Source organism: Manis javanica, chromosome 2, assembly GCF_040802235.1.
Source record: "Manis javanica isolate MJ-LG chromosome 2, MJ_LKY, whole genome shotgun sequence".
In the NCBI taxonomy this organism is placed as follows: domain Eukaryota; kingdom Metazoa; phylum Chordata; class Mammalia; order Pholidota; family Manidae; genus Manis; species Manis javanica.
In genome coordinates, this window is record NC_133157.1 from 19,195,506 (window position 1) to 19,215,965 (window position 20,460).

At 42.5% G+C, this 20,460-nt stretch overlaps 1 protein-coding gene across 2 annotated transcripts in view; it reads right to left on the minus strand.

Moving 5' to 3' along the window:
• Positions 1 to 20,460, minus strand: part of ZNF618 (zinc finger protein 618) — a 115,483-nt gene that overhangs the window by 85,535 nt on the left and 9,488 nt on the right. Inside the window, exon 2 of one of the 2 annotated variants that reach the window (XM_073225770.1) lies at positions 20,146 to 20,184. The exons of the other annotated variant lie outside the window; for it this stretch is intronic. Coding sequence (XP_073081871.1) covers positions 20,146 to 20,184 — 39 coding nt within the window. The remainder of the gene's footprint in view (positions 1 to 20,145; positions 20,185 to 20,460) is intronic. 2 annotated transcript variants of the gene reach the window in all.

Consider the following 20,460-nt stretch of genomic DNA (forward strand, 5'->3'; position numbering starts at 1 on the left):
TTCACATTTTGTGCAAATGGCAGAAACAGGCAATTCGTGTGCTACGGGATGGGGGCTGGCCAACGATTTCGATAAAATAAACCCTTTTTTAATTTAAATGCTAATGCACTGAATTAAAATTTAATAACTGAGGAAATTGAAAAGCCGAGCAGGAATATTGGAAATAAATCCAAGCAGAAACAGCTGAAATTAAAAATTCTAGAGAGTGGGAGGATAGCAGCTAAGCTGTCTTATATGATTACATTTTTTTTTTTTTCAGAATGAAGCAAAAAAAAAAAAAAATCCTATCTCTCGCTGGCTCTAGGGCAGTAAATCCACAGTACTGTGATTTATTGCTCAATTTTCCTGAGGGAAAAAGGCTTTCTTTCATGCTGAAATATTTCATAAATTTCAAGCCAGCATAAATTCTTAATTTAAAAGTTATGGAGGTCACATTTAGTGCACTGGTACGATTCCAAAATCTTAAAGGAATAGCAGCAACCAAAAAAAAGCAAAGAGGAGGGGTAGAATTTGCTCCTCTTTTTTTTTTCTTTTTTTCATTTTGGTTTTAATTTATGAGTTGAAATTTCATTATTAAAGATTTCTTCCTGGATGGATGGAACCTAAGCACATGGGAACTGGTGTCTGTTTGGAAATCTGCTGCAAAAGATGAAGAGATAAAGCTTTAATTCAATTACAAAAAAGCTTTTTTTTTTTTTTAAAGCCACTTGAGGAATTTCTGGTAAAAATTTCCTTCCTTCGTTGCCTGGGAAGGGGTGATGGTGGGGGAGGGTGGCCAATATAATTGCTTCCCTTAGATCTCCAATCTTTTGTGCACACTGATATATTCATTTGTTATACAGCTGTTCAGCGGCGGAAAGAATGCTGGGGTGCCCATAATTCTAAGCAAATCAATCAAAAATTAATGATTTGTCATGCTTGCACAATGGAGGAAAACAGCTCCTTGGGTCCTGGCTGCCTGATCTCAAAGAATGAAATGCCTTTCTGTGATAAGAGAACCAAGCCAGAGGCTCAGGGAGGCTGAGGTGCCACTGAGGCTCATGGTCCTGGGGCACACATTTCTGTGGTGGTGTAATTAGAATCTTGCCCCCACCCCACAACTCAAAAATTGCTTCCTTTCTGGAGCCTTCAATGACTCCCCCTCCCTCAACCAGATTTGATTTGTCCCTGTTCATTGTTCACCCGACACTCCTAATAGCACCACTAACTCTATGGGACGGGGACCACCGGTCCTGGAGTGCCGATCACCCCAGACCGTGTGCTCCTCCTGGACAAAAAGACTACATCCCACACATGGCTATGTCTCCAGCACCCAGCTTAGGGTCTGAGACATCGCAAATATTCAGCAAAAATTCAACCAAATATGGTTGAATCCTTAATTAGTTTTTCTTGGGAAATACTGGTAACGAGGTTGCTTAGATGAATGATGAACTGCATGGTTAATTATATTTGGATGAAAAATAACAATCTTCAATAATCAATCACTGCTTCATTCGTTCAACAGTTTTGAGAGCTTACTGTGCTGGGCTTTGGGTGGAAAACCTCAAATCCACTGGTAGGCAATTCCAAATCCCCAATGGTCCTGCCTTCTCAGCTGCTCTCTACTCTCAACAAGCTCAAAGGTCTTTGTAGTCTTACATTCTTTCTTACTAATTCACGGGAATGTTATATTCGCAAGTATCAAATGCACATTACTCCAAAATACATCTGTGTACTTCATACATATGAATGTACGGTAGTGTGAGTATAAAAAATTCTGCTTTAAATTACCAACTGACATAACTGCCTCTTGTAGGAAGGGGCTCAGCCTCAGCGGCGAGTGAAGCCATGCACCCGGACCTGGGTGCCTGCAGGAGGCCCTGCACCTGTACAAAGCACCTGCCAGGATCTGCCCAGAAGATGATTCTATATCCCCTACAATTTACTGCGGACAGGAGGACAAGTGGGTCCAAAACAACTCCAGCCTCATTTACATATCTTTCCTTTCCAACAGCCATTGGATCCCCAAAATTTAGCCTGAATTTTCTGTGTGTCCTCAATTACTGAGGCAGAAGATTCAAATCAGGAGAAAATCATTCATTCATCCGACGAGTATTTACTGAGCTCCTTCTATGTCTCAAACATTGTTCTACGCAGTTGGAATATATAGCTGCCCTCACAGTGATTACATTCGTGCTGGGGGAGACGGCAGCATTCAGGGTAATACATTAGTAAAATATATTGTTCTCTAGAAAGTAGTCAGTTCTGTGGGGGAAAAAGAGAAGGGTGAGGGGTAATCAGAATGGCAGGGCAAGGGAGGAGCTGTGGGCTACAATTTTAAATAAGGTGATCGCAGTAGGTGTCATTGGGCAAACCATGGCAGGTGAGGCCCTGTGGTGTCTGGGAAAGAGGGAATAGCCAGTGCACAGACTGAGGGCAGGAGAGTGCCTGGCATGCTTATCAGGGCATCTGGGGTAGAGTGAGTGAGGATAAGGAGAGGGAAGGTAGGCCACGCAGGGGTGTGGAGGCCACTGAGGGCTTGGCTTTTACTCTGCAGAGCCCTGGAAGGTTTTGGCAGATGACGTAATTTGGCTTCCATTTTTAAAAGATCATTCTGGCTGCTGTGCTGAGAATAGCCCATGGGGCAAGGGTAGAAGCAGGCTGGAGGCCGGAGAGGAGGTTACCGCAGCAGCCCAGGCACAAGGCAAAGGTGGCTGGGACTGGCAGCAAGAGGGTGAGGAAGCACTGGGTTCTGAATATATTGGAACACAGACCCAACAGGACTTGCTGGTGAACTGAATGTGAGGTATGAAAGAGTCAGGGAGGATTCTAAAAATTTGGGGCCTTAGCACCAAGAAAAGTGGAATTGAGTCTCTCTGATACACGAAGATATTAATCACTGGCACAGCATTAAATTGCATATATAGCTCACTACACTGCATCCAATCCTCCCAATGATCCTACAAAGAAGACACTGCAGTTTAACTACCTTCCTCTGACCAAGAATTAACCAAACATCCAGAGACACCAAGTGACTTTCCCAAGGTCACACAGCTAGCTAGTCAATGGCAAGGCCAGGGCTCACATATGTCTTCTCACCCAAGTCGATGGGCATTTCCTCTACAGATTTGGCCCTTCAAACTTTAGAACTAACAATGCAGGTGGACTGTTTCCTATCTAACCACCCACCCCAACTTAAGCATATGGCAGTCCTGGCTTTTATCTACCTGGTGTTCCTGAAAAAACACCTATTAAGAGTGACTGTGTCAACACTGAAAAATAGCTCTGCAAGTTATAGAGATTCCATTCCCAAGAAACCAAATATATTAGAAATTTCCTAATTAGACCTTGCTTCTCAGGTCACACTCAGCGATACGTTTCTAGAATGGGGTGCCTGGTTTTTAATTTTGTATTTGCTTTCCCAAATGAACATGGTTACTCAAAGCCACTGACTGTTCAGGATTCCAAGCTTGAGGGGTGGGTGGAGGCTGCCAGAGAAGATTCTGGGTTAAGAGAACCAGAACTCAGAAGGGTCATGCCGTTTTTCAGTAGACATTTATAGAGTTCATACCATATGTGTGATTCTGAGCAAAGCCTTGGGAGTTGATATTAAGATGAATTAGATATAGTTCCGTATTCATTCACCTAAATACTACCTATTAAGTGCCTACTATGTGTTAGGCACCAGGGTAGGTACTATGGCTACAACAGCAATAAGAACAGTGGGGAAGACATGCAGTGATTACTTAATTACTTACACTATCGATTTATAATTACCAACTGAGATATGGGCTTTGAAGAGAAAGCCCTTGGTTCCATGAGCATCTTTGACAACAGGATCCAATGAGACTGAAGAGTCAGGAAGAACTTCCCTGAGGGAGGGATGTTGAAACAGGGTGCATGTCCCACTCCATGGGGGAAGTGTAAAATCTAGTCTCAAATGAACCTATCACAGTTGAGTGGCAGGAAGTGAGGAAAAGGGTGTCATCTTGCTTGGCTGGGAAGCCTAGTCACTGAACCTTCTCTGAGGACCTCCACCTCTGGAGGAAGGAATTAGCCCACCGACAGGCCCAGGCTCACACAGGTAGCTCCCAACCAGACCCCAGGCCAGAGGCCAGAGGCACCATCATCAAATGGCCAAGTATCCAACTACATGGGAAACCCGCAGGAAATGACCCATTTCTTTGCTCCTTTTGGTGATGATGCCCTTCTGCTCCTCAGGCCTTGCTGTCTGAGGTCAAGTGTCAAGGAGTCAATCAGGCTTCCTAGGAATGGAAGTAGCACAGACCCTGTCTGCTTCATGAGTTTGTAGGTGCTGAGAGGTTCTTGCGCGCCCTCTTGGTTCCTGGCCGAGTGCGGCAGGAACCTAATACCGACATCACTACCATCATCACCATCACCGTCTTGTCATTACTGGCTCTGTCGTCACTATCAACAGCTCATAATTACTGAAGAGTTAAACCAGCCTAAGGAGCTCTGGCTTTACTCCAAGGCCTAGAGGCCACTCAGGAAGGCAACTGTTGGCTGCAATACAGAGACAAGGAACCCGACACGGTGGCCACCGTCACCTTCCAGGGAAGACAGGATGGTTTGGAAGCAGCAGCACAGAAGAGCTCTCAGCACAGACGAGGACTGAGAGCTATGCAGCATGACAAGTATGGCCTGAGACAGCGTGTGGACAGCACTCAGGGTGGACCCGGCACACAATGTCTGCTCAATAAATGACAGCTTTAAAAATAAATAAATAAACGTCTGCAGCTGTTGAAGAACACCTCTGAGTCTTCAACTATGTGCAGAAGGGCCTGGTCTCCTTTACGCACAGATCCTGGGCACCTGGGAGGGACAGAAGTAAAAGATGGATCTGACTATACACACCCGGAGCCTGACTCACGGGCCTCAGGAGATGGGCGACATCCTGGCCCCCGAGGGGAGGAGCAGCAGCCTCTCTGGGCTGCCAGGCAGGACCACCTCCAGACCACAAGGTCGTTCTCATCCCAAGGTGACAGATGCTACCACAGTTCACATGTGGACCTAAAAAAGTGTCAGGTTGTTCCCTGAATCAGACCCAGTAAGGTTACTGGTTTTGTTTTTTAAACTTTTTATACTGAAATCATTTTACATTTATAGGAGAGTTGCAGAGAAACTGTAGGCAGGAGAGAAACACAGTTGGAATTCTGTCTGCAAATGGGATGCTGGGGGGTGCCACATGGGGGCATTAAGACCAGTTAGTGGGCTGATGCCAGTCCAGTCCCCAGGGAGGGTCAGCTGAGGCCTGAGTTAAGGCAAGGTGAGGCCTGGTCTCCCTACCCATGATCAGCAGTCAAAAAGCCCTCAGGCTCCAAGATGAACCCAGGAAGGACACCAGCAGGAGGGGCTGTGTCACTGGGAGTCAGGGCACAAGCCCTGCCACTTGCATGATGGAACCTTGGGCACGTGATGGACCTCTTAGGGCCTCAGTTCAGTTCCTTCCTCTGGACAATGGTAGCAATGCTAGTGCCCACCTCACAGGCTGCTGTGCAGACTGAGCGAGCTAATCAGTCACATCAGTCACACGCTTAGAGCAGGGCCTTCACATCCAGAGTGTCAGCCTGTATTATTAATTCTGCCTAAAGGACCTCAAATGGGGATAAACTGGCAATCCTGGAGCAGCCAGCATCTACTGAGTACCTCCTGTATGCCCGCTCTAGGCTTGGGCATTGTGTGTACCATCTCATTTAATCTCCCCAATCACCCTAGGCAGTAGGGACCCTCTCCAGTCCCCCTGTGTGGGAGGGGACCCAAAAGCTTGCAGGGTGCAGGCACCAGCTGGGAAGAGGTTCAGCCAGGTCTCCAAGCCAGATGCTCGTATTCCAAGTCCATATTTTCAAACCCTCTGCCATGCTGCTTCCAAGGCCCAGTGAGGTGACCTTGGCAAGTGGTTTTCCCCACGTTTAAAGTGGACACGCTCCTCTGGGTGCATAATTGCTGCTGTTTGTTTTCTTTGACAAAAAAAAAAAACAAGAAAGAAATGCGTCTCAGTTCTTCACAGTTACACAGTTAATCTCTCAATTTACAAAAGAGTGAGTCATGTGACTGGATTCCACAAAAATTCTCTCTCCAGGTTCATGATTTTACAGAAAACTCTAGGGAAAACCGCCTGGAGTGAGTTAAAACCAGATGGGCCATAAACCATGTCCTGGTACAGCCTCACCAAGCCAAGACTCAGATTACTCATTAAATACGTGATAAATATTCGCTTCAGATCAGCAGGAAATTGGGGGAGGGGGGTAAAAAGAGAAAAATTTTTTTCCTTTATGGGGGAAAACCTATTGTAAATATAGAGGGTTGCAAGTTCTAAATTACTGAACCCAGAACTGGGGGGCAGGGTATTTAAGAGTCACACCCTTAGGTGTTTTCAGTAAAGCAGTAAGGGGAAAAGGCTGTTCCTCAAACCACTTCAAGGGGATCAAAGGAAAGGGCTTGAGACTGCCTCCTGTAACAGGGCCACAGAGATGCTGGTGTACCGGGACAGTCCCAGGGAAGAGCCGCAGTCCTCCACGCCAGGAGACCCCTTGCTCTGCCCACTGCCTGCCCACCTGTCCAGTGAGGCTGCTGGCTTGATGGTCTTGCAGAAACCTTCCAACTCTGGCACCTGCGGTCAGACAGCCTTGGGTCCAACTTCCAACTGGCCTGCGAAGCAGCTCAGTGACCAGGCTGGAGTGACATCACTCTCAGCCTGTTTCCCCTGATGTCAAACAGAGGGGAAAATCCCCACACAACACACAGGTAGGAAGCCTGAAATGCTCAGAGCTAACAATAACTACACGAGCCACGGATCTGGATGATGTCATTACGATCACACAGATAGTATGGGTAAAATTAACATGTTAAAAGCAAACAAAAACCCAGCCATATCCTGATCCCTCCAGCAGGATTTCCTTGGCACAGTAGCTTCCAGTAGAATCTAGAGCCAGATGGGCCGGGTTCAAACCCTGACTCCATCACTTATGTGCCATGTGACACTGGTAAGTCATATAACCCTCTGAGACTCAGTTTCCTCATCTGTCAAATGGGGGAAAATAAACACTATTTAACTCTCAGGGTTACTTAGGACTAATTCAGTTAATACATGTAAAGCTCTGAAAACAATGCCTGGCACATAGTAAATGCTATATAAATGATAAGTCACTTATTAAAATTACACTTTAGCTATATAATTATTCTTTATTAAAATGTGGGCAAGTCCCTGTTTTCCTCTGAGCCTCAGTTTCCCCAGCTATAAACTGGACAGCTTTGACTAGATGGGTTCTGAGGACCCTCCTAGTTCTGAAACTTGCTGGTACTGTTGTTTCTGTTTTTGCTCATGCATCCCGCTGCCTAGACTGCAGGGCACTCATGAGCTAGAACCCAGGTCCTGCTCCAGGAAGCCTTCCCTGACCCCAGGGCCAACCTCCTTGAGCACCAAGGGCCTGCCCGAGCACACCTGGGAACACCACCGCTCTTTGCAGCCTTGCTCTCAACCAAACTCCAAGTTCCACAAGCCTGGCTGGCTTTTTAAAGCTCCTCTGTGGCTCCACAGCACCCGGGGCTGCGTTGTATACAGAAGGGCCTTAAGAAAAGTCAATTGGTTTAAAATAAAAAGGAACTGTACTGCCAATACCTCAAGAACATGGTGGGGAATGGAGTTCAGGAAATCATCTAGTTTAAGAATGGCAAACAGGTTTATTTTCAGTTCTAATTCAATCAGTTAGTAGTGGCTGCCTGGAGAAATGTGTTGAGAAGGATTCTGGGGCCACATCAGAGCTCAGGTAGGAAGAGGGCTATGATTGATGACTGATGCCTGCAGTCAGCACAGTCAAGCTGGGGGTGGTCACATGCTTGCCCTTTCTAATCTAGTCCAACACCCTCCTTTTATAGAGAAACCAAGGTCTCCTGACCCTCAAAGCACCCTCTCTCTACATTCTGATTTGCAAAAACATTCCTATATGAAGGAGGAGCCATGGTCTTTTAAAATTTAGGGTAAAGGGACACCAAAGGAGGGAGAAAATCTGAGACAAAAAGAAATACACACAGAAGACAACTATGCAGAAAACACAAGGGCTTACTTTGGCTGTGAAAGAGAAGTAATTACAGAAGGGCAAACTAGATGTGCTAAGAAACTTTTCTTTTTTTTCCTTTTTAAAGAGAGAAACGTCTGGAACACATGCTCAAAGTAGAAATCTTACAAATTCCAATTGCAAAATAACTCCTGGTCAGCCAACCACAATCTCTATAAATACATCACAAGATCAACAACCCAGGCAAATAGGGGGAGGGGGAGAATGACTGCATGAATTTTTTAAAAAATCAAAATAGTTCTTCTCATAGTTGGAAAGGGACTCACCCATTTTCCTACAAAACGCGAGGCTCGTGACGAGAAGAAAGATTGTAATTCTACACATCCCAAGGAATGCCTGCTGAGAAATCTAGACAACCAGACTATTTTGAAATTACTCTACAATTCTATTTTCTTTGCGGAGGGAAAAAAAATCTGGTGCCCTGAATTCATTAGGGCAGGCCTGACCTTAGAATGGCTTCCATGGGATTATTCTGGGTAGAACCAGCCAAATGCTCTAAGGGGCCTGATGTGGGTGGTATGCCCTACAGGGTCTGGACCAGAAAAACAGAAGCCACTGTAGGTCTTTAAATGGTGGCAATACAAGGATTTTAGTACATGGATGATGAATGGGCTGAGAAGTCTAATGGGAGACAGAAAGGCAACCGAGGGTTAGTATATGAGGGAGCTGTTGCTACCATCTCTAGGACTGGAGAAAGCAAGGGAAGAAATGGTGTTACCAGAAGTTGGGGCTGTCCAGCAAGGGCTGCCCAATGGGAGTGGATGGCACTACACTGAAAATACTGCAAGAGGCAGAGAATGAGTGGGGAGAAATACCCTGGGATTTTCCCTTCTGTTCACCTTCCATTCTCCTTGCTGTGCACCGTCTGGCTAAACTATTAAATATCCAGAGAGCAGTAGCACCCGGGAGACATAGTTCCTTGCAATACAGAGCACAGCAAGGGAGAGAAAGGGATGGAACTCAGGTCAAACCAACTGCTGATCTGCTCAGATCAGGGAACTCCTGGAGGGATTATTGATGGCAGTGCCCTGCACAGCTCACCAAAGTGTCCACCTGAGTCCAGCTTCCCTGTACAGATTTTATCTTCCTCATAGGCAAGGACTGTCCTCTGTCTTCTCTTGAACAGGGTCATCTTCTCCACACCCAGTAGACTCACAGTTTGGAGCTGAAAGGACCCTGAAAGTCTGAGAAACAGAAGCATGGCCATCCCAGTACCCAGTCTCCCAACATGTGGAACACCTGGATGGCCTTTTGGCATATTTTGGCTTCCAGCCTTTGCTGAGAACCTACTACTGACAGAAAGTACATAATGTAGAAGGCTAGTTGTCCCCAACCCATCACTCAGAAGACCCAAGCACCCAGCGGGCACTCTAGAAGCATCTCCTGACCAGATGTAGGGCACTATGTCCCTGGGGATCAGGAGTGGAGGTTCTGTGGCACTGATGTCTGGTGACCGCTGGACTGTAGGAGAAGGAAATGCTCCTGGGGCTCCAGAACTTTCCACCTTCAGGGCCACCACTCCAGACCCACCTGGGAACTTTGTGGTGTTTTTTTGAACCATATCATGAAAGAATAAAAGACAATAGTGCTCCTGTCCCACAGGGCACAGACTCAACCCTGTGAACCTCTTTGTCCTGGCTACAGCTAAACGCTCGGTTTCAAACTACATTCTTCAAAGAAAGAAAGGGCCCTTCCCTTCACGGAACCCTCTATTCCCCCAGGCCACAGGGCTGACCTCCCTCCTGTTTTCTTAAAGCACTTATTGCCTGGGCCATTCAAATAGTATTGATCAACCAGCTGGTACACTCAGTCATCTTTTTATGACCTGTCTTCGCAGCTGGAGCATACATCTTCCCTGGGCCAGGGATGCGCCTTCTGGATTTGCCAATGCCTAGCACACAGAAAGCGTCTACACAGCAACCTTAAAGGGGAAGATGACCCAGGTTCCTAGAAGCTAAGCCTGGGGTGAGGTAAGAATAACACATTCTATCAAATGCCCCACACTTAAATAGTGGCTGACAGGATTTTTATATCCATTACTTCATTCAATTCTTTACTAGGCAGGAGTCATGATTTCCACTTCAGAGAGGAGGGAGTCGAAGTTAAGTGATTTTGCCCTAAGTCACTCACTGGCTGCTTGTAGGCCTGAGATTCAAACCTGTGTCTTCTTCCAAGATAAATACCAAGTTCCTTCCCTCTCCCGGCTCCAGTCTCCCTTTCTAAGACTCCAACCATGTCTTGCTTCTCTTTCAAGAAATGAATTGATTTAATGAAATCATCAAGTGATAAAAGAGTTAATAAATGTAAGGCACTTAGAACAGTGCTTGGCCCAGACTAAGTGCTACGTGAGTAACAGCTCCCAATGTCTTAGCATCATCATAATTTCTTCATCACCGTAAAACTCATTTCAAATAGTCAACCCGCCACAGTATCAATAGTTAGCAAACTTCACAGCCAAAGCAGCAGAGTAAAGAAAATGCCTACATTTAATTAAAACTGGGAAATTATAGGAAGTCAAATAACTTAAGGGTTAAGAGTTGGTATTTGACGACACTGTACGATTCTCAGAAGTCTACCCAAAGCACTGACCTACCCTGTACCAGGCAATCACCAACACTTTTACAACTAGGCTAGAGTCTCCCTTACTGATTGACTTTGTAGAGAACACCTTCAGTACACAAATACAGAAAGTACTCCACGAGTACTTTCTCATCAATGCACAGTCTTTGAGCTGGAAGGTCAATACACAGAGGGAAGATAGAGGCCTAGAGAGGAAGTAACATGGGCAAGGTCATATGCGTTTGAGTGCAGTCTGAAAGTCCCTTTTGTAAGCGTCAGCCTTATGGCTCCCTTGTCAGGCCCAGTGTGGAGCTCTGCAATGGTGTTGGGCACACAGTATGTGTTTTAGATCAATCATTCCAGCTCATGGTTTGGCCTAAAGTCTTTGGGCAAATAAAACAAATCAGCAGCTACCAATCCTCCTGAGACAGGATGAGAAGACAGCATGCTGCCATGTCAATGCTCCCAAATGGGCTTCCCTCTGTAAGAATCTCCAAAGCAGCTGTGAGCCCTCAGCTGTCACACTCACTGCCACCCTTCTCTAATTTTAACTGGCACTGTCACCACTATGTAACCAACTCTTATAACCTTTGACCTAGTAGTCCACTTTGGGGAGCAAATTCTGTGACTACTGTACAAAAGAAGGAAGAAGATTCATGCACCAACACGTCCATAATAAAACCCGGGGAATAACCTATCTGCACAACACTGTAAACAAATGTCTACTTCCAAAGCCATGAGAATGGATGCTCATGAATGAAGAGCTACATGAAAAATAACTTGTCTACTAAAGTGAAATGACAACAGAATCAACACTCTCTATATAAACTTTATATAAACAAATAAACATGCACATATACAGAGCCCCTAAAAGCACTTGCCCTAGATGCCTCAAAAATGGATGGTATTTTTCCCTCCTTGCTTAGCTTTCTTTTTTACTACTTTTGAGGAAAAGCTCACTATACTTTACATATGTTGCACATCACATGAAGGCAGTTATCAGACAAGGTGACTTGCTAGGATGCCATCCTTTTCCACAGTGAAGACCTGTGCCTCCAAAGACACACATTTATAGTCTATCCTCTTATAGTCTATCCTCGAGGATGCAGCCACCTGACTGTATGTGGTGGCTGAGCCCAGGGACACACCCATCCATTGGGAAGTTCAGGACCCAGGGCATTCAAACTCCACCTGGGAACCGAACAAGATGACCTGGAGAGAACCTTTAAGCTCGGAGATTTTTCTCTAAGAGACTCTTAGGGAAAGTAATCTTTAAGCCTATTTATTGCCTTTTTAATTTAGTAGACCCTGAGAATGAAGTTTTTATATTGTATGGAGTTGCAACCATATTAACCATATAACTACTAGTGTGTACTGGGATACTACGATGTGTCAGCAACTCTAAAAGGCTCATTAAATATGTCTGAACTCATCCAACATCCTCATTAACTGGGGATTCGTTCATCTACTTTACAACTCGGGTAACTGAGGTCCTCAGAGATGAACTGACTTGCTGTTGCAGGGAACTGAATCCAAGTAAGAATGTTCAGAGATAAGCAGTCCAGCCACATGGCACAGTCTGAAACATGAATGTAAGTCAGGCATCCTTAGTGAACGATCTCATTTTATCCTCACCACTGAATATGCTGTGAAGAATATTACTGCCACTTTTCTGGGCCTTCCTGGAGTTCCTATACTATTGTGATTTTATAGATAAACTGAGGCTCAGAGAAGTGAAGTCACTTGCCTAAAATCACAAAGCCAATAAACAACAAAGCAGGTATTTGAACTCACACTTTTCTGGCTCCAAAAACCCATGCGCTCAGCCATGCTGCCATATCTAACTTCCCAAAGGGAAATGAAATCAAAGCTCAGTAAGGAGTTGTTAGATTATACAACAATATTCAGAAATATGTTCAGAGGCACAGTTGGAGTTTGCCCAGATGTGGTGTATCATCAGAGAGTGGACAGCCATCTGGTGTAAAAATAATCAGCAGCTACAAGCAATAGGATGGACCAGCTATTGGGGTGGGAGGGGGATGAAAGAAGTGGTGTTCCTTGCCAGGATATCCTAGTTCTAGATCCTTCTGGAAGGTCCCTGCCCTTTCTAATGCTTCCCCAGAATAGCCCTAATTATCCAGCTTTTTTGTCCTCCATATTTAAGGGCCAACAACTTGTAGTGAAATACTGCAGGCCAAATATTTCATTTCCTTTATTCTCCTCTTCTTGGCTTCACAAGTGTAGTAAAAAGTTAATGAATCTATAAATTGCTCACTGGCTTAAAATGAAAAAAAAAAATACAGTTAATGGAAATTTTAATGAAAATACCCTGTCCACATAACTGATGGCAAATTCAGGGCTGGAATACCTGGAATTGCATGGCACACACTAAGTGCCATGAAAGTTTGAAAAAAATTTCCTAGAAAAAAGTGGATCAGAATTAGAAAGGAAGAAGAAAAGTTGTCTCTATTTACAGATGACGTGATTATACATAAAAAATCAACCAAAAAATGTTAGATCAAATCAATGAATTTAGTAAAGTTGCAGGATACAAAATTAACATGTAAAAATTAATTAGCATTTCTACACATTAACAATGAATTTTCTGAAAAAGATATACACAACACGATCCCATTTACACTAGCTTCAAAAACAATAAAATACTCAGGAATAAATTTAAGAACGTGAAAGATCTTTACCTACAGACATTGATTAAAGGAATCAAAGACACAAATAAGTGGAAAGATATCCTGTGTTCATAAGTTGGAATACTGAAAATGTCAGTAATACCAAAGTCACCTATAGACTCCTTGTAATCCCTATCAAGATTCCAATGGTATTTTTTACAGAAATAGAAAAAAACACTCCTAAATTGTATATGGAAACACAGAAGACACCAAGTAGTCAAAAAAATATCCTGATAAACAAGAACAAATCAGGAGGTATCATACTTCCTGGTTTTAAGATATGCTATAAAGCTATAGCCATCAAAACAGTATGGTACTAACATAAAAACAAAGAGACCAATGGAACATAAGCGAGGGGCCAAAAATAAATCCAAGTATATACAGTCAACTAATATTTGACAAGGGAGCCACAAACACTCAATAGAGAAAAGGCAATCCTTTCAATACATGGTATTTGGATAAGTGGATATTCATATATAAAAGAATGAAACTTGACCCTATTTTATACCCCACTCACAAAAACTAACTCAAATTGGATTAAAGACATAAATGCAAGATATGAAACTATGATGTCCTAGAAGAAAACATACAAATAAAAGTGCCTCAAAATGGAAGAAAGATTGAAGATGGTGGCATGAGAGGTGAGATGGAGAACTCTTCCCAAAATCACAAATAGTATAAAAATATACTTAATTAATACAAATAACCCTAAAACAGGAACAAGAAAGAAGGCTGAACCAGACTGCATACAGACCTCGTGAGCAGAGCAGACCTCACCAAACAGGGTAATGTACAAAAGCCTTATGAAAGCCTTGATCTGGAGGGACCCAAGCCATTCCCCCACCTCAGCTTACCGGTGGGAGGAAGAGAAATGGAGAGAGGAGGGGGTGGAAGCCTGGAACTGCTGAACACCCAGCCCTGGAGATCTGCTTTGTGAGCAGAAATCCACAGTGTGGTGCTCTGAAGCTTGGGGAACTGGGACAGGCTGAGTACCTGAGAGACAGTTCTGGCTGTTTGTGGAGGATGGGATCCACAGCTGGCCGCTCTGGGACAAGGGGAAGGCAGGTGGTCTGATAAGCTCTCTAGCAGCAAGAGGTCTGCTGAAGGGGTGGGGTTTGTGTGGAGCTTGCTGAGCCGGGTAGGGGAGAGCTGGACAAGGTTGTCTGGGTGCACTCTGCCCAGCAGGATGGGAACTTTGGGGAGCTTCAGGTGCTCCATCACCCTGGCTTGCTGTCCAGCTCTAAGGCCCCCCACTATGACACGCAGCCTGCTGCGCCTTCCTTCTAGCCTGCCGACTCCAGTTTGCAAACCAGCAGTCACTGCGCTGGTGTCAGGCCAGCCAGAGGGAGGCCCCGCCTACAAGAACTAGAGACACCAAGCACAGAGGCTTATACCCATGTGCTGGGCCCACTGGCTCTGATACTGGAGACAGGCATGGCAGACGGGAATCAGGAAACAGCTCTCTCCTCACCCCAGGTACCTGCTCCACTCCCCTATAACCCCCAAGCTCACGCTAGGGGGCTGAGAAGCTCCAGAGACTGGAGCTTCTGGGCACAAGAGGGCACCACACAGAAATATGAAACATCAAAAGAACCTGGTTCAGAACAAAATCTCACAAACCCCAGAAAAAGGGCCAAATGAAACTGAACTCACCAATCTTCCTGAAAGAGAGTTCAAAATAAAAATCATAAACATGCTTATGGAGGTACAGAAAAATATTCAAGAACTCAGAAAGAATTTAAGTTGGAGATTCAATCATTAAGAAATTTCACATCTGAAATGAAACATACAATGGAGGCAGATTAGATGTAGTAGAAGATATGGTAATTGGAATAGAAATTAGAGAAGAGGAATACAAAGAAGCTGAGGCAGAGAGAGAAAAAAGAATCTCTAAGAATGAAAGAATATTGAGAGAACTGTGTAACCAATCCAAACAGAACAATATTCACATTATAGGGGTACCAGAAGAAGAGAGAGAAAAAGGGATAGAAAAGTATCATCGAGGAGGTAATTGCTGAAAACTTCCCCAATCTCGGGAAGGAGATAGTCTCTCAAGCCATGGAGGTGCACAAATCTCTCGACACAAGGGACCCAAGGAAGACAACATCAAGACATATAATAATTAAAATGGCAAAGATCAAGGATAAAGACAGACTTTTAAAAGCAGCTAGAGAGAGAAAAAAGATCACATACAAAGGAAAACCCATCAGGCTATCATTAGACTTCTCAACAGAAATCTTAGAGGCCAGAGGCAGTGGCATGATATATTTAATGAAATGAAGCAGAAGGGCTTTGAACCAAGAATGCTCTCTACCTGGCAAGGTTATCATTTAAATTTGAAGGAGGGATTAAACAATTTTCAGATAAGCAAAAGCTGAGAGAATTGACCTCCCACAAACCACCTCTACAGTGCATTTTGGAGGGACTCCTATAGATGGAAGTATTCCTAAGGCTAAAGAGATGTCACCCAATGAACAGACAAAGAGTACAGAATATGATTCATAACATACAAAGAATGGAGGAAGAAGAAAAAAAGGGGAAAAAAAGAACCTTTAGGTTGTGTTTGTAATAGCATACAAAGTGAGTTAACATAGACTGTTAGACAGTAAGGGAATTAATTACCCTTGAACTTTTGGTAACCACAAATCTAAAGCCTGCAATAGCAACAAGTACACATCTATCAATAATCACCCTAAATGTAAATGGTCTGAATACACCAATCAAAAGACACAGAGTCACTGAATGGATAAAAAAACAAGACCCATCTATATGCTGCCTACAAGAGACTCACTTTAAACCCAAAGACATACACAGACTGAAAGTAAAGGGATAGAAAAAGATATTTCAAGCAACTAATAGTGAGAAAAAAGCAGGAGTTGCAGTACTTATATTAGACCAAATAGACTTCAAAACAAAGAAAGTAACAAGAGACAAAGAGGGACATTACATAATGATAAAAGGGTCAGTCCAACAAGAGGATATAACTATTATAAATATCTGTGCACCCAACACAGGATCACCTACATATGTGAAACAAATACTGACAGAATTAAAGGGGGAAATAGAATGCAATGCATTCATTTTAGGAGACTTCAACATACCACTCACTCCAAAGGACAGATTAACTAGACAGACAATTAGTAAAGAAAGAGGCACTGAACAACATATTAGAACAGACGGACCTAACGGACATCTACAGAACAGTCCATCCAAAAGCAACAGGATACACATTCTTCTCAAGTGCACATGGAAAATTTTCAAGAATAGATCATATACTAGGCCACAAAAAGAACCTCAGTAAATTTAAAAAGATTGAAATTGTACCAACTAGCTTCTTGATCATAAAGGTATGAAACTAGAAATAAATTACACAAAGAAAACAAAAAATCCCACAAACACATGGAGGCTTAATAACATGCTCCTAAATAATCAATGGATCAACGACTAAATAAAAACAGAGATCAAGCAATATATGAAGACAAATGACAGGAATAATTCAACACCACAAAAATCTGTGGGATGCAGTGAAGGCCATGATAAGAGGGAAATATATTGCAATACAGGTCTACCTCAGAAAAGAAGAACAATCCCAAATGAACAGTCTAAACTCACAATTAAAGAAACTAGAAAAGGAAGAACAAAGGAGGCCCAAAGTCAGTAAGAAGGACATAATAAAGATTAAAGCATAAATAAAGAAAATTGAGAGAATAAAATAGAAAGAATCAATGAAAGCAGGAGCAGGTTCTTTGAGAAAATAAACAAAATAGATAAATCCCTAGCCAGACTTATTAAGAAAAAAAGAGAGTCTACACACAAACAGAATCAGAAATGAGAAAGGAAAAATCACCATGGACACCACAGAAATAGAAAAAATTATGAAAGAATACTATGAAAAATTGTATGGTAACAAACTGGATAACCTAGAAGAAATGGACAACATTCTAGAAACATACAATCTTCCAAGGTTGACCCAGGAAGAAACAGAAAATCTGAATAGACCAATTATGAGCAAAGAAATTGAATTGGTAATCAAAAAACTACCTAAGAACAAAATGCCTGTACCAGATGGTTTCACTGCTGAATTTTATCAAGCATTTAGTAAAGGCCTAATACCCATCCTCCTTGAAGTTTTCCAAAAAGTAGAAGAGGAGGGAGTACTCCCAAACTCACTCTATGAGGCCAAAATCACTCTAGTACCAAAACCAGGCAAAGACACCACAAAAAAAGAAAATTACAGGCCAATACCCCTGATGAACATAGATGCAAAAATATTCAACAAAATATTAGCAAACAGAATTCAAAAATACATCAAAAAGATCATCCATCATGACCAAGTGGGATTCATTCATCCCAGGGATGCAAGGATGGTACAACATTAAAAAATCCATCAACATCATCGACTACATCAACAAAAAGAAGGACAAAAACCACATGATCATCTCCACAAATGCTGAAAATGCATTTGACAAAATCCAACATCCATTCATGATAAAAACTCTCAACAAAATGGGTATAGAGGGCAAGTACCTCAACATAATAAAGGCCATATGTTACAAACCCACAGCCAACATCATACTTAACAGCAAGAAGCTGAAATCTTTTCCTTTAAGATTGGGAACAAGATAAAGATGCCTACTCTCCCCACTTTTATTCAACATAGTACTGGAGGTCCTAGCCACAGCAGTCAGACAACACAAAGAAATAAAAGGCATCCAGATTGGCAAGGAAGAAGTCAAACTGTCCCTGTTTGCAAATGACATGATATTGTACATAAAAAACCCAAAAGAATTCACTCCAAAACTACTAGATCTAATATCTGAATTCAGCAAAGTTGCGGGATACAAAATTATTACACAGAAACCTGTTGTATTCCTCTGCACTAATGATGAACTAACAGAAAGAGAAATCAGGAAAACAATTCCATTCACAATGGCATCAAAAAGAATAAGATACCTAGGAATAAACCTAACCAAGGAAGTAACAGACCTATATATACCCTGAAAACTACAAGACACTCTTAAGAGAAATTCAAGAGAACACTAATAAATGGAAATTCATCCCATGCTCTTAGCTAGGAAGAATTAATATTGTCAAAATGGCCATCCTGGCACAAGCAATCTACAGATTCAATGCAATCTCTATCAAAATACCAACAGCATTCTGCAATGAACTAGAGCAAACAGTTCTAAAATTCATATGGAACCACAAAAGAACCCAAATAGCCAAAGCAATCCTGAGGAGGAAGAATAAAGCAGAATATGCTCCGTGACTTCAAGCTCTACTACAAAGCCACAGTAATCAAGACAATTTGGTACTGGCACAAGAACAGACCCATAGACCAGTGGAACAGAATAGAGAGCCCAGATATAAACCCAAGCATATATGGTCAATTAATATATGATAAAGGAGCATGGATATACAATGGGGAAATGACAGCCTCTTCAACAGCTGGTGTTGGCAAAACTGGACAACTGCATGTAAGAGAATGAAACTGGATCATTGTCTAATCCCACACACAAAAGTAAACTCAAAATGGATCAAAGACCTGAATGTAAGTCATGAAACCATAAAACTCTTAGAAAAAAACATAAGCAAAAATCTCTTGGACACAAACATGAGCAACTTTTTCATGAACACAGCTCCTCGGGCAAGGGAAACAAAAGCAAAAATGAATTAACTGGGACTACATCAAACTAAAAAGCTTCTGTACAGCAAAAGACACCATCAGTAGAACAAAAAGACATCCTTGAGTATGGGAGAATATATTCATAAATGACATATCCGATAAGGGGTTGACATCCAAATTATATAAAGAGTTCATGCACCTCAACAAACAAAAAGCAAATAATTCAATTAAAAAATGGGCAGAGGAGCTGAATAGACAGTTCTCCAAAGAAGAAATCCAGATGGCCAACAGACACATGAAAAGATGCTCCACATTGCTAATCATCAGAGAAATACAAATTAAAACCACAGTGAGATATCATCTCACACCAGATAGGATGGCCAACATCCAGAAGACAAACAACAGCAAATGTTGGCGAGGATGTGGAGAAAGGGGAACCCTCCTACACTGCTGGTGGGAATGTAAATTAGTTCAACCATTGTGAAAAGCAGTATGAAGGTTCCTCAAAAAGCTCAAAATAGAAATACCATTTCACCCAGGAATTCCATTTCTAGGAATTTACTCTAAGAATGCAGCAGCCCAGTTTGAAAAAGACATATGCACCCCTATGTTTATTGCAGCACTATTTACAATAGCCAAGAAATGGAAGCAACCTAAGTGTTCATCAGTAGATGAATGGATAAAAGAAGATGCATATACACAAAGGAATACTATTCAGCCATAAGAAGAAAACAAATCCTATCATTTGCAACAACATGGATGGAGCTAGAGGGTATTATGCTCAGTGAAATAAGCCAGGTGGAGAAAGACAAGCACCAAATGATTTCACTCATCTGTGGATTATAAGAACAAAGAAAAAACTGAAGGAGCAAAACAGCAGCAGACTCAACAGAACCGAAGAATGGACTAACAATCACCAAAGGGAAAGGGACTGGGGAGGATGGGTGGGAAGGGAGGGATAAGGGGGAAAAGGGGGCATTACGATTAGCACACATAATGTAGCAGGGGTGGGGGAACACGGGAAAGGCAATATACACAGAGAAGACAGGTAATGATTCTGTAGCATCTTACTATGCTGATGGACAGTGACTGTAATGGGGTATGTGGTGGGGACTTGATAATAGGGGGAGCCTAGTAACCATAATGTTGTTCAAGTAATCATATATTAACGATACCAAAATAATAAAAAAAAAAGTACCTTGAAATGGATCTTGGTAATGACTTGGATATGACACACCTGAAGTACAAGAACAAAGTAAAAAATAAACAAGTGGGACTATATCAAACTAAAAAGCTTATGCACAGCAAAAGTACTCATCAATAAAGTAAAAAGACAACTTAAAAAAAAAGGGAAAAATATTACAAACTATACATCTAATAAGGGGTTAATATCCAAAACATAAAGAACTCATATAACTCAATAGAAAAAAAACAAATAACCCAATTAAAAACTGGACAGAGGACCCGCATAGACATTTCTCCAAAGAAGATGTATGAAAGGCTAACAAATATA